The sequence below is a fragment of the Cavenderia fasciculata genome (genome assembly GCF_000203815.1).
Source record: "Cavenderia fasciculata unplaced genomic scaffold Scf_ET2XIPL01COFD4-5, whole genome shotgun sequence".
NCBI classification, from domain to species: Eukaryota; Evosea; class Eumycetozoa; order Acytosteliales; family Cavenderiaceae; genus Cavenderia; species Cavenderia fasciculata.
The window spans coordinates 2,557,035-2,571,970 of NW_004457695.1; the positions used below are offsets into that span (position 1 = coordinate 2,557,035).

Here is a 14,936-nt window from a genome sequence, read left to right on the forward strand (position 1 = left end):
AAGAGTCAGTAAAATTAATTTTAATTATCAACATTTGATACAGAGTTAATTATGTTGGTCTACGAATGGTGGTGATTGTTGCTTGGAAACTGGTACTCTTGATCACTGGATTTGGGACGGGCGACTGACTAGAGGATTGGTGATGAATGAATGATTGATTGGTGAATAAGGGGTGTGGATTGGAGTGATTGGTAAAGATTGTAATGTTATTATGATTATTCTTTGTTGTAATTGTAATGTTAATCTTTGTTGGTGAACAATGAGGGGGTTGCATGTACATTGAAGAGGTAAAAAAGGAGGAAGAGTTGGATTGTGACATATATAATATATTGTTATTGTTATTGTTATTATTATTAATATTATTATTAATATTTAAGTTGTTATTATAAAATGTATTCTTGTTATTATTATTTTTTATGTTATTATTTGTATTGTTTATATTATTATTGTTTGCTTGATTATTGTTTGTATTATTATTATTTGGATTATTATAGTTTGTTGGATTATTTTTTGTTTTTTGATTATTGTTTGTATTATTATTGTTTGTTGTGATTTTATGATTATTAATATTTGTTGTAAATGAAATGCTATAATTATTTGTTGGTGAACAATGAGGGCTTTGTATGTCTATGGAAGAGGGATAATTGTTGTTGTTATTATTATTGTTTTTGTTATTATTTTTGTTATTATTATTATTATTGTTATTATTATTATTGTGTGATGTTATAATTAATATTAATATTTTTTGTTGATTGTTGGTCGAAATGAATGTTTCAACATGGTTGAAGCATGAGAATGATGATGATGATGATGATGATGATGAGTTGGTGTTGGCATAGTTATTATTATTATTATTATTGTTGTTATTTGTATTTTTTAATTTAATGTGTTTAATATTGTTATTTGTTACTGAGTTGTTTTTTAATCTTGAAATGTTGGAGTGTCTTGATTTAAATGGGCTTGCGATTGAGCTTGTTGAATTGCTTATATTTGGTATATATGATGTGTTTGATGATGTGGATGAGTTGAAATGATTGGGTGAAATGGATGATGAATGAATTAATGAATAATTATTATTATTATTATTTGATTGATTACTATTAAGAATTGATTGGTTTTTAACATGGGCTAAGTAATATGTTAATGATTTTGTGCTGCTACTGTTGCTGTTCAATTGAACAAACTCCTCTTCCTCCTGATCTAAATTAATATTGTTGGTGGTTATTGAATGATTTGGTGATTGATAATGAAACAAAACATCACTAGAGTTTAATGGTAATTGAAAATGAGATTCAGACAAAACATTTAAATTAAAAGGAATTGACATTGTGGATGAATTAAAAGATAAATTATTGTTATTATTTGAAGATGGTGGAGTGATTTGTGAATATTGATTGTGAGTTGGTTTGTGAGTGTGTATTGTGGTGAGGAATGTATGATTGATTGGTGATGATGATTGTTGTTGTTGTATTGTTGTATGGTTTGAATGATTGGTTCCGAAACAGTTGAGAGAATACAAAATAAATTGTTGGCAACTTTGGTATCTAATAAAAATAATAACAGAGGAATCAATAAAATGCTTTAAATTGTCAGAACTTGTTACCGCGTTGTTTTGTAATCTTGAAACGTTGGAGTGTCTTGAAAATGGTCTTGTCATTGATATTGGACACATTGAGATTGTCGTTGTTGGATTGTTTAATGTGTCTATGTTAGAGGAATAATTGTTGTTATTATTATTTGTTGGTCTTGTGTTATTGTTGTTGTTATTTGTTTTTGTATTTTTGTTATTATTGTTGTTATTATTGTTGTTATTATTATTAATTTTTTTTGATTGGTTGTTGGTTGAGATGATTGTTTCAACATAGTTGAAGCATGAGAATGATGATGATGAGTTGGTGTTGCTATTAGTATTTTTTAATTTAATGTAGTTATTGTTATTAATGTTGGTTGAGATGATTGTTTCAACATGGTTGAAGCATGAGAATGATGATGATGATGAGTTGGTGTTGTTGTTGTTGTTGTTTGTATTATTTGTATTATTTAATGACTGTGAATTGAAGTGATTGGAAAAGATTGTAATATTATTACGATTATTATTGGAGGTTGGTGAACAACGAAGGGGTTGTCTGTATGTGGAAGAGGAATAATTGTTGTTGTTATTATTATTATTATTTGGTGATCTTGTGTTATTGTTGTTGTTATTTGTATTTTTGTTGCTATTATTGTTTTTATTGTTGTTATTATTATTATTATTATTGTTGTTGTTATAGTTGTTATAATTATTATTAATATTTTTTGTTTGTTTGTTGGTTGAGATGAATGTTTCAACATAGTTGAAGCATGAGAATGATGATGATGATGAGTTGTTGTTGGTGTTGTTGTTGTTGTTGTTTGTATTTTTTAATATAATGTTATTATTGTTTGTATTATTTAATGGCTGTGGATTGAAGTGATTGGAAAAGATTGTAATATTATTATTATTATTTGTTGGTGAACAATGAATGGGTTGTCTGTCTGTGGAAGAGGAATAATTGTCGTTGTTATTATTATTATTATTTGTTGTTGTGATGTTATTGCTATTATTATTATTTGTATTTGTATTTTTGTTATTGTTATTATTATTAGAAGATTGTCCAATGGTTTGAGGATTGTGGATCGATTGGAGATGAATGTGGAGAGTGGATGGATTGGTGAGGATTGTGAGATTGTTTGATTGGCAATGAGTTAAAATATTACTTGAATTAAAACATGGAATCGATAATTGATGGCCATAGAAGAATGAAATATTATTATTATTATTATTATTATTATTGATGGAAATGATTGGTTGATGATCGAAAAATGAGATTGAATTTGTTGTTTTGTTGCTGTTCGATTGAACATCTAAAAGAATGTGGTTGTCGGTTGTTGAGTGATTTAATGGTAATTGAAAATTAAAAGGAATTGACATGGATGAATTAAAAAATAAATAATTATTATTGTTGTCAGGAATGAATGGATGATTTGATTGACATTGAGTATCACTTGAATTATAAAATAAAATGGTTGATTGATGGAAAGAAATACTATTATTATTATTATGAATTGATTGATGTTCAACATGGTTGAACAATGAGATTGTGATTGTGTGGTTGTTGTTGTTGTTTAATTGAAATGATTCCTCATTCTGCTCCTCCTCTTCTGCTAAAAGAAAATGGTTGGTTGTTGAATGATTAAAGAGTAATGGTGATGATTGACAATTGGATGAAACATCATCACTTGAATTAAATGGAATGTACATGTATAATGAGTGAATAAGTGAGGTTGATTCATTGGTATTATTTTTGTTGTTATTATTATTATTATTTGAAGATGGTGGAGTGATTTGTGAATATTGATTGTGAGTTGATTTGTGAGTGTGTATTGTGGTGAGGATTGTATCATGATTGATTGGTGATGATGATGATGATGGCTGTTGTTGTATTGTTGTATGATTTGAATGATTGGTTCCGAAACAGTTGAGAGAATCAAAATAATTGTTGGCAACTTTGGTAACTATAAAAATAAAAGAAGAGGAATCAGTAGAATGCTTTAAATTGTCAGAGCTTGTTACCGCGTTGTTGTTGTTTTCTATTCTTGAGATGTTGCTGGAGTATCTTGAAAATGGGCTTGTATTTGATCTTGTTGAATTAATTGTATTTGATAATAAATATAATGTTGATGATGATGATGATGATGTGGAAGTGTTTGAAGAGTTAAAATAATCAGATGAAAATGGAATAGGTGAAATCAATGATGATGAATGAATTAATGAAAAATAGTTATTATTATTATTTGATTGATTACTAATTGGAATTGATTGATGTTTAACATTGTCTAAACATGTTAATGAATTTATGATGTTTATGCTGCTTTTGTTCAATTGAACAAACTCCTCCTCCTTGTCTAAAAGAATGAGGTTGTTGGTTGTTGAATGAGTTAAAAAATCACTAGATTTAAAACATGGAATCGATGATTGATGGTCATTGAAGAATGAAATATTATTATTATTATTATCTAAGGGAATTGATTGGTTGAAATATGAAAATGAGATTGCACTGTTTCTGTTCAACTGAACAGACTCCTCCTCCTCCTCTAAGATGAGATTTGATTGATGGTTAACATTGAAACAGGAGATTGAAATTGGACTGCTGTTGAAGTCCTCCTCCTCCTCCTCTAAAATAATATGGTTTTTGGTTGTTGAATGATTTGAGATAAACAAAACATGGCTTGAGTTAAAGTGAATATTGTGTGAAAACGATGGAAAACTACTAATTGGCAATGGATAGTTGATAAAAATTAATTGATGTTCGACATGGTTGAAACATGAGATTGTGTTGTTGCTGTTCAATTGAACATACTCTTCCTCCTCCTCTTTGTCGCCATAGAAAATAATATGGTTGTTGGTTGAGTGATTTAATGGTAACTGGAAATGGGATTGGGACAAATCATTAAAAGATAACTTATTATTATTTTTATTTTTGTTGGTATAGATAGGAATAAAAGTATGGTTTGATGGTAAATGACATTGAGAAACAATATGATTTGAATCAAATTGGGTTTGTGAAATAGATGAATCGATATCGTTATTATTATTGCTATTATTATTATTGTAGTTGGTGTTGTTTTTGTTGTTTTTGTTTTTGTTAAGAATGATTGGGTGTTCAAAATGATTAAAAGATGACAATGAAACGGATGATGGCTGCATCATCATAGACAAAGAAATATTTTTATTTTGGATGATATTTGATTGTTGTTCAACATGGTCGAACAATGAAAAAGATGATGACAATGAGTTGGTGTCGTTGACAAAGACATATTGGTTGTTGCAAGACATATTGGCAAAAACAGATGATATAACGATGCACAAAATAAAGATGATAATTAATGGGTTCATGATTGGATAATGAATTTAAAATAAATGATTTTAGTTTGTTGATAGGTAGTAGTAATGATTGTGTTGCTATAAGACTATAGATAGATGGGTAAGTAGAAAAGTAAAAAATAAGAGAAAGAGAAGTGGTTAATTAAAGTTTAAGAGTTTGAGTTGGATATAGTATAGAGAAGGTAAAAGAGAGGGAGAGAAAGAAAGAGAGAGAGATAATAGTAGGACACTATTATTATCTGTATATCATACGATTTTTGAAACAAGTTTCATAAAAGAAATAAAATGGATGATCAGTGATAATATATAGAGTATGAGAGAGAGAGAGCAGGTTGGTTAGGTTGGTTAGGGTATACCAAGAAATACTAGGTAATATTATTTAAATATTTTTAATATTAGGTAGTGTGTGGGTAGTGGGGGTTTATATATATCTGATGCTCATAATTAATTTTCATTGCTGGATGATGATGATGACTCTGTGGGTGGTGGGGGGTTTCATGTCTCACAGTCTGTCTGTCGTCTTAAACGAGTTTGACTAAAAAGGGAATGCAATTAACACACCCAATTAAATTTGATGTTCATTGGCTGTCTGCCGCACACTGACACACTGACACACAAACTCTAACGAGTGCTGCACTAAGCTGCAGCAGGATAGTGTGTGCTGTCATGATTGCTTGTTGATGCCAAAGAGAAGAAGTGATGATGCACTAGGTTATTGATGATTGATTCAATCATTCAATACTACTGCTACTACTACTACAATCTTTGAGAAAGAGATGTTCAATCAACAAGTAAACTCTAGAAAAAAAACATAAACAAACTATCTATTTTCAAAATCTAAATAAAATACAAAAATCTAATTAATATTAATTTATTATTATTATTAAAAATATATACACATATTGTAATATGTTATTAATAAATATATTATATATTATATATTATATATATAATGAATGACGCTCTCTCTCTCTTATTAATTAATAAAGATAAACAGATCTCTTTATATTTTCACGTCTCCAACCTGGAATCTTTTCCCACTCTTGTCTTGACATTTGGAAGATTTTAACAAATTCGTCGTCTGGTAAATAACACTCGAGTTTGGAACCATCGATACCTGCTGGAAGTGGGTCGGCCAACAACTCTTCATAGGTGTAGATCTCTTTGAGATAGTCTTTGAGTACGCTTTGAACTGGGATGGCTGCCTTTTCCAAGAAGGGTAATTTACTCTTTGGATACTTGCTGGCATTGATAATCCATGCTCTAAAGTAACTACGGAATTCGAGTGGTTCGTGGTAAGGCTCGACAATGACGATTGGCGTTTGTTCGGTATGTCCCAATTTAGATTGTTTACACAATGCAATGACACTCTCCATTGCACATTTCTTGGTTCTATGTGGTGCTCTTGTACCAAGCCACAAGTAGATAGTATGACGTGCATCGAGAATACCAACATTACCAATCTCTAAATCATCCTGATTGAATGGTCCCTCTTCCAATATCTCATTGATACCTGATGAGTTGGAACATACAAATAATCTAGCTGCTGCTGCATTGGCCAAGGAGTTGGTATCACGGTGGTATTGAGTAACTCCAACCTCTGCAGTTGACTTTAGACACGTCCAAAATGCATCACTCTCATTACCCTGCTCAACTACTATTAATTGATGATCAGAGTAGTCTTTGTCTTTGAACAACTGCTTTTGGATGATACTGGCAGCTGCATCCTTTTCAGTTTGCAGAGAGTTGGCACCATTCCACTGGTAGACGGTCTTTGTTGCTGGACTTGACACAATAAACACGTGTTGTGAGTTGAGTACACGGGCCGACGTGTCAACTTGGACAGCTCGAGAGTCAACAGCGTCGATACCACGCACCTCGTAGACTGCAGTGTCTGCACGATCAAACTGCGAGTACTTGCCAGTATGAACAAGCATCTTGCCACGGAATATATTTAAAAAGTTGCGACTCTCTTTGTTTTGGACGACACGGACTTGCACGCAGGCACCGCTGAGGCTCTCGTGTAACTCGACGGTTAAATAGGCCGATGTGCCCTTATCGTTGATTGTACTGTCACGGCCGAGGTAGTAGTAGATGACGTGTGCCTCTTTGTTGTTGACCATGTATGTGTAGAGCACAATATACGAGTCGCCGGCAAAGAACTGGCCATAGAGGCCGAGTGGATGCTCGATCTTTTCAAAGTCGTTGATTTTCCACACCTTGACGTGTCCGTTACCCTCGCACACCTGGTCGACGGCGTCGGTGAGCGTGCCGGTAAAGATCTTCTCGCGTCCGACATAGTCGACGGATGCTTGGAGACGGGCGACGAGTACCTCGGGCTTGTGCTCGGCCTTGGTCGTGGCAATGTGGCTCTTGGTCTCTTGCTTGGTCGTGCTGATAGGCAGCATGCCTGGATAGTTGGCAAACTTCTCCTTGAACAGGTTGTTCTCACCAAACTCGGTGAGACGTGTGACACGCACCCAGTCAGCGCGGTCCTTTTGCGCGAGCAGAGCAAGTGCTACCTTGGACCCCATTCTTCGCTGTGTGGCAGCCGACTCTTTACCGATCCAGACGTAGATCTCGGTTGGACAATCGACCACATACACATACTTGGTGTGCAACAACTCTTTGTTGGGGAGACGCCAGTCAGACCCCTCCCAGGCGAGACGTGCACGCAACGAGTTCTTCTTTGAGTCAATACCGATACGGTAAATGGCCATACGCACAGACTGGCTGTCCTGCTCCTCTGGAGTGACGGCGTTACGTGTCGCACCCGACATGACAAACTTGTCACGACCCCCAAGAATAAACCAAAAGTCGTCGCTGTCATCACGGCCCTCGTCCAGCTGGATCAAAGTTGACTTGCCACCACGCTCCTTTTGTCTGATACGGTTGGCCAAATCCAGTGCCTTGGCACGGTTAACACGCGAGCTCTTGGCACCTGCCCAAACGAAAATACGCGGGCCGGCATCCAAAACAAACGAATTGTTAGTGTTGAGTGACTCTGGCGACAACTTGGTCATGACGGCACGGATCTTTCTCTTGCCCTTGATTTGAATCAACATCTTTAACTTTCCATTCTTTAGTGCTGTCAAATCCCAATACTTGCTATCTAACCCATTATCCGTCTCTGAAGACAACAAGTTGCTAGCACTACTACTTGGTGATGAGAATGATCCTGCCAATGATTCATCTCTTTCAGACAATCCAAACATTTTGATGACATCGATTGATCGTTTACGGGCAGCTTCCAAACCTTCAAACCAACGTTGACAATCATCAAACTCTTCAGTGGGGGGTGTCAATGTTCTAAAGTTACATACGACCGCGCCAGCACTATCAAAGAGCGAGAATTCAGTTGGTGACAGTTTCTTGATCTGTGAAACTGACGATAGTTGGATACGCATCTCTGGGGTGGTTGCCATCTTGTTTTTAGAGATGAACAAGTCTTCTGCCAAAAGGCTCATATAGACATTACCCCACATTGAAAAGATACCATTCAACTTTCTTGAAATCATACCTTCCAACATTTCCTCTTCTTCTTCAACTTCTTCTTCACCACCTTGATTGTTTTCTCCGTCGTCATTTAATGGTTGATCAGCTCCATCTAATTGTTGTTGATCCTTTAGTGCACCAGGAGGAAGTGGTGGCATTCCAGATGAATTATTTAATGAACTTGGTCTTGAAGATGATGTAGAGCTGGAGGAGGTGGTTGGCTTACTCTCACCTGAACTCTTTAGATTTTGTCTGAGTACTGATATCCAAGATTTCATCTCATCTTTATTCTTTGCCAAAAGATGGATGATACGATTAGGTGTAGTCAACTGGAAACTAAAGCCTTGAATCTTGAATATATCTTTGGTCTTGTGTACAGACAATGCCTTTTCCAAATGAATCGTTTCAAGAGGGTCACCTGTTCTTGCCAATTGTTTGGTTTTGTAAGAGTACAGCATTCCTTCCGACACTATATACCATTTCTCAACATTTGAATTCCAAATTAATCCTGGTACCAATTCAAATAATGATCCTTCAATTATAATATCTCCCAATTTAATTATTATTGTTTGTCCTGACGTATTCGTCGTATTATTGGTTGATTGTTGTTGTTGTGGTGGTTGTGGTTGATTTGAATTTTGAACCAATTGAATTGATGCAGCTGATCCAAATGCTGGTAATGCTGAATTGGTTGATAAAAAGGTTGAACTTGAACTACTAGATGATGATGACTCGCTGGTTGGAGTAGTTGATGGAGGAGGTGCCATTCCACCAGACAATTTAAGTGATGTATACGATGGATTTCTTGCCAATAAACTATGTGATTTTCTACCAATTGTACCTGTTCCACTTGGAGTAGTGGCTGATGCTGGTAGATTGGGGACTGCAAATACTCCTGATCCTTGATCAGACTGACCCTTTGAAATGGATGCTGGGGATGGTACTGTTGGTGACTGATTGACAATATGGAAATCTGCCAAAGTTGGTGATAGGTCCTTGTTGACAGTATTGGATAGTTGTTGTTGTTGTTGAATCTTTTGTTGTTCTTGTTGTTGTAATTTTTGTTGTTCTTCTTCTTTTTTCATTTCTCGGTGTGCGTTGATTGATGCGATCCAAGCGTCACGGTGCTCGACCGATGAACACTCCATCTTGTACTCTTTGAGGTTATTATGAATGATGTTGAAACGTAGTGACCATTCATTGTTGCTGGGACTGTTGCTGCCGGTGGTTTCGTTGTCATAAATATCAACATACTTGATATTGGCAACTGAAAAGTCCCAGAGTGATTGAGCAGCCTCTTCATTTAAAAAACAGTATACACGATCCTTGATAATCTTGAGGTAGCGTGGATGGTATGTGTTGAACAACCATCCTTCAATCTCTTGCTTGATGTCACCTTCGGTCAGGAACCCACCCTCCCCAAGCACACCCTCCGAGGCGGCGGCAGTATTCCCACCAATCATAGTGCTGTCTTTGAGTGCACCAGCCAATTGGTCGAGCTTGTCCTTTTGCTTGTTCTTGCCACCTTCTTCTTCCGACACTTCATAGATTGATTTGAGCCCGTCAGGTTGCATGGACGATGTTTGCGGGACGACTTTGATCAAGTCACCGGATTTGTCGCGGTCGCTCCACCAGAGACCCACGTCGGTGGTTGGGTCGCCCGATGGAGCAGCCGGGAAGATGTCCTCTTGGAAGAGCTGGGACTTGCGCGGCACCATAAACGAGACCATCTCGACCGTGTTGTTGGTGAGTCGCAGGAACCGGTCAATCTCGCAGATGGTGACGTCGCACACCTGCTTGGGCAGCAGCGAGATGGCACTCTGTGTGTTGTTGCCAAACGTCGCCTTGCCGAGGAGATGCGCGTTGGTGCGGTCGAGTTCGTAGTAGTATATACCGTCTCCCTTGCCTCCCAAGTACAGGATATTGGTGCCAAAGTCATAGTAGGGTGTGAGCACACTCGAGTCGGTCGTCACGTTGACAATGTTGAGTGCCTGGCCCATCTGACGCGGGTCCCACAAAAACAGCTGGCGTTGCGCACTCTTGTTGGCGCCGACCGTGCACAGCATGTCGATGCCGCCGCTGTCGGCCCACGCCAACTTGAACCCTTGCGCACCCTCATGTGTCACAACCTCGCGCACAGGTAGACCCGAGTGACGCGGGTCGTACAACCGCATCTTTTTGTCACGCGACGATGTTGCAAACATGTTTCCGCCTGACCAAGTGTTCCACGCCAGCGAGAGGATATTGTCGGTGGCGCCAGTTGCCTTTTGCAGCACACTGGCCTCGCCCTTGCCAAGGTCCCACAAATCGACTGCAAACTCGGCCGACGCACTCACAAACAGACTGTCGACGGACGGGTGGAAATAGACACCCGTGATCCTCTTTGATTGACGCGGTAGTGTGATCAAAGGGTCCTGTATAAACGGCCGGCTTGCAATAACATCCTCGCCATCCTCGTCACCCAAACTCCACAATTTAATCGAACAGTCTCTGCTGCCAGTCGCCAACACTCGTTCGTTGAATGGACTGAATTCAAAGCATGTTATCGGGTCTGGATGTGCCTTTATATGAAACGCATTATCTGGTGCTTTTCCATATGAAGTTAATTTACTTATACATAAACATGATCCTCCTAAAATAAAATAAAAAATAAAAGGGAAAAAAAAATGAATGAGTTGCAATTCTCTTTTCTTTTTTTTTGATATATATATATATTTACCACCAATCATGGTTGGATATGCAAACAAGGATTTAGATGATTTGAGTAATTCCTCGGCACTACTATTGACCTTGAGATTTGTATAAAATAATTCCTTTTTACATGATTTATGGAATACATTTCTAACTTTGCTATCCCTTACGATGGATTTTTCCAAAGTTTTATATTCCATCTTTTTAAATATGAATTAAATATGAATAGTTGTTGTTATGGTTGGTTGATATTTTAACCAAAATAAATAGAAATAAAAATAATAATAAATAATTTAAATAATACTACAAGTTGTTGTTGTTGTTGTTGTTGTTGTTTTTGTTGATTGAATTTATAATTTTAATAATGAAATTAAAATCTAAATAAAAAAGAAATAAATATTAATATTGATATTATAAATTAATTGATTGATTGATTTTAAAGTATGTGTATGTGTTTTGATTGTGATATTTTAAAAGATTTACAATTTACAAATAATTTACAACGAAACGATTCAATCCAATCATCTGGTCACTACTGTGACGACCGACTGATAAATAATTAGGATTGATCAATATTTAAAAAAAAAAAGATAGCTTGTCTCCCTATCTATCTCTCTCTCTCTTTGTTTAAAAGTTTAATTTAAAATTAACAATCACACGAAATTGTAGATAGTTAGATTGATTGTTGGGTTGTTTGTTTGTCGCAATGAAAAAACAAGGGAGATCGAATGGATTATTTTAAAATAAAGCAACCGAGCTTAACTTAATTGAAACACACTACTACTCGACTACACTTTAGTATCTATCTTTACTTGCTACTACTACTAATACTACTTACAAACGTTAGTTGTTGAATGTTCCTTTTTACAAAGACACTTGTTATTGTTGTTGGAATGTTAATGTTATTGATATTGATCAAGTTATAGATTATTATTGTGGATATTGTTGTTGGTAAAGATAGTATTGGTATTGGTCAAATGATGGAGTGAGAGATAAGATAATATTAAACAACAACAACAAATACGCATTAATTAATTGTTGATGATTTGGTGTAAATTGACTTGCTATCTTTTGGTTGCTATATCCGTTGTTGTTGTTGTTGTTGTTGAGCAAACGATGAGGAGGAAGGAGAAAAAGGTGGGAGGGAGAAGAAAGGAAAGAGAGGTGGAATCAAATCAACACTAACTACAAAAAGTATCTCTAGATAGTAATATTTGGATTGCCTGTATACAGCAATAGCTGCGAGAGACCAATTCCCAAATTGCATTGTGTTTATTTTTGCTCTCTCTCTCTTGTATCCCCCCACTACACACACTGTTTAATGTGATTGATTTCCCTCCAATTCCCAATTCTATCATCAGCTCAATATTTATATTGATATTGATTGATCGATGGATGTGTTTAACACCAACACACGAAAATGGATAACATTATCATCACCATGAGATTCAATGAGACAAACCCCCTACCATCCCAATTACCACCAACACTCTGTACCACATACATACACACATTTCTCTCTTTTATGCCAAATTAGATATATATTATTCTTCGTCTGACAAGAGAGGTGATATCTCATCTCGATATTACCAGCCATATGTGTGTTATATACATTTGTGGATAGATATTTTGGTGAAATGTGGGTACTATCACCCGATTGTGTCTAATCTTCCTCCTATCTCTTGTGTTGCACAAACAATAAAGGTAGATAATTAAAGAAATAGACTAAATATAACACCGATACCCCCCCTCAGCTGGCCTGGGTAGTGTGACTATATAAATATCTACTGCTATTACTACCTATCTATCTCTTTCTTTCTCTTTTGATGGGTGTTCTTTTCTTATTACTATAATACTGACCATTTAATGTACTAATACAAAGAGTAAAGGAGAGGAATTATACAATGTTCCTTTGGCCTATGTGCTCTGTGTCTTCAAAAAAGAAGTGCTCTCTATAGACAGTATTCTATTTGTGGACCAGGATTTACCCTACTCTACTTGACTACGTACTACTGTTACTACTATTACTATTACTACTGTTACTATTACTACTGATACACTCTTTGTGAAAATAGGTAAATATATATATATAAAGAGAAACGAATAAAGAATGGAATGATTATAAGCCTAAATTTCTTTTCCTCTTTCTTGCTTGTCCCCCCTTTCCTTGGGATCTACCACCTGACAAAGGTAATCACGTGAAAAAATCAACAACATTTTGATCGATCCCGATCTCAACGAACTACCATGGTCAACAATGTCTTTCTGCCCAACCACCTCATCCTCATTCATATAATATAATATCTTTGTTGTATCACTGCTGTTCTTGAAAAGAAAAAGTCAGAGTAATAACAATGAACAGAGAGCTTTTCCGTCTATGTTTATGTTTTCTTCAACAGACAGTCTATGTTACCCACCCACTACGGTGTGGTGACTCATTTTGGGTGAAAAGTGAGTGGTGGGTGGTGTGGGTTAAGAGAGAGAGAGGGAAAAATAATATTATTATTAATAATAATAATAATTTTACAACAACACCTAATGTTTGCATAAAAAAAACAACTAGAAGACATCATTATTCAAACTCAATTCTTTCAATATCAAAAAAAATAAATATTTAAAAAATTAATTTTTATACTCTTGAAGGTTGAAGAAGAAAATTTAATATACTTTCCCCAGTCAGTTTAATTTTTTTTTTTTTCATCTTTATCTTTATAATCTAATTAATTAATTGTTTGTTTTATTATATATATATTATATTTTAACAAAATAATAACAGACAGACAGAAAGACAATTACAAGTCACACACACAAACACACATAGCATAGCATATCACAACACAGCAGCAACAACAATAACAACGTCATAATTATTTTTTCTCATTTATTTAAGTGTACACTTTTATTCTAAATTTTATAGTTTTATATTCATTTCTATTACTCTTTCTTTAAACCTTTTATAAACCTTTTATTTATACTTTATCTACCCAACACCTACCGACGATTAAAAATGACTCATACATCAAGCTTCAAGAATGATCACCCATTCGGTATGTATCATATGAATATGAATGAATAGCAATACAATAATACTACAACTACAACCACAACAACAACAATAACAACAATATATGATCAAATACAACAATACAAAACAAATAACAACAACAAGACAGTGATACAAGTATAAACACAATATATATATATACTAACCTCTTCATATTTATATACATATATTACAGAAAAGAGAAGAGAAGTAGCTGAAAGAATTAGAAGCAAATATACCGATAGAATCCCAGTCATTGTAGAAAAGGCACCAAGATCAGATGCTCCCGATATTGATAAGAAAAAGTAAAGTTATATATACAAAGAAAGACAATCATATATTAAAGTTTATAATGGTGATTATATTAACACTTTTTTTTTGTTGTTGTTTAAATTAGGTACTTGGTTCCAGCCGATATTACAGTAGGAAAGTTTGTTTATGAAATTAGAAAGCACATGCCAAAGATCAACGCTGAAAAGGCAATTTATTTGTTTGTTAATAATACTTTACCACCAACAGCCGCCTTTATTTCACAAATTTATGACCGTTACAAGGACGAAGATGGATTTTTGTACATTACTTACAGTGGTGAGAATACCTTTGGTGACTCTGACAACTAAATTAAAAAACAACTCAATGACCTCACAAGAGATTGGTGTTATCATAGTATAGTAAAAAGAAGTATAGTTTTTTTTTTTCTTTGATAAAACATAGGATACAACAGAATGAATAGAACAAAAAAAATATTATAAAAAACAACAAAAAAAATAACAACAACAACAATCATTCAATATATATAATCAA

The 14,936-nt window shown here is 35.1% G+C and overlaps 3 protein-coding genes across 3 annotated transcripts; 1 reads left to right on the forward strand and 2 right to left on the reverse strand.

Annotated features, from left to right (window-relative positions):
* Positions 1-49: 49 nt before the first annotated feature.
* med24 (putative mediator complex subunit 24) lies at positions 50-4,855 on the reverse strand (the record flags this gene model as incomplete). The annotated part of the gene is made up of 1 exon (XM_004356024.1): positions 50-4,855. One exon carries the CDS (start codon positions 4,853-4,855, stop codon positions 50-52), a length of 4,806 nt encoding a protein of 1,601 aa, XP_004356077.1.
* Positions 4,856-5,883: 1,028 nt separating this feature from the next.
* vilA (villin) lies at positions 5,884-11,289 on the reverse strand (the record flags this gene model as incomplete). The annotated part of the gene is made up of 3 exons (XM_004356025.1): positions 5,884-9,938; positions 10,293-11,030; positions 11,118-11,289. 3 exons carry the CDS (start codon positions 11,287-11,289, stop codon positions 5,884-5,886), a joined length of 4,965 nt encoding a protein of 1,654 aa, XP_004356078.1.
* Positions 11,290-14,096: 2,807 nt separating this feature from the next.
* atg8 (autophagy protein 8) lies at positions 14,097-14,752 on the forward strand (the record flags this gene model as incomplete). The annotated part of the gene is made up of 3 exons (XM_004356026.1): positions 14,097-14,136; positions 14,329-14,437; positions 14,530-14,752. 3 exons carry the CDS (start codon positions 14,097-14,099, stop codon positions 14,750-14,752), a joined length of 372 nt encoding a protein of 123 aa, XP_004356079.1.
* Between the last annotated feature and the right edge of the window lie 184 nt (positions 14,753-14,936).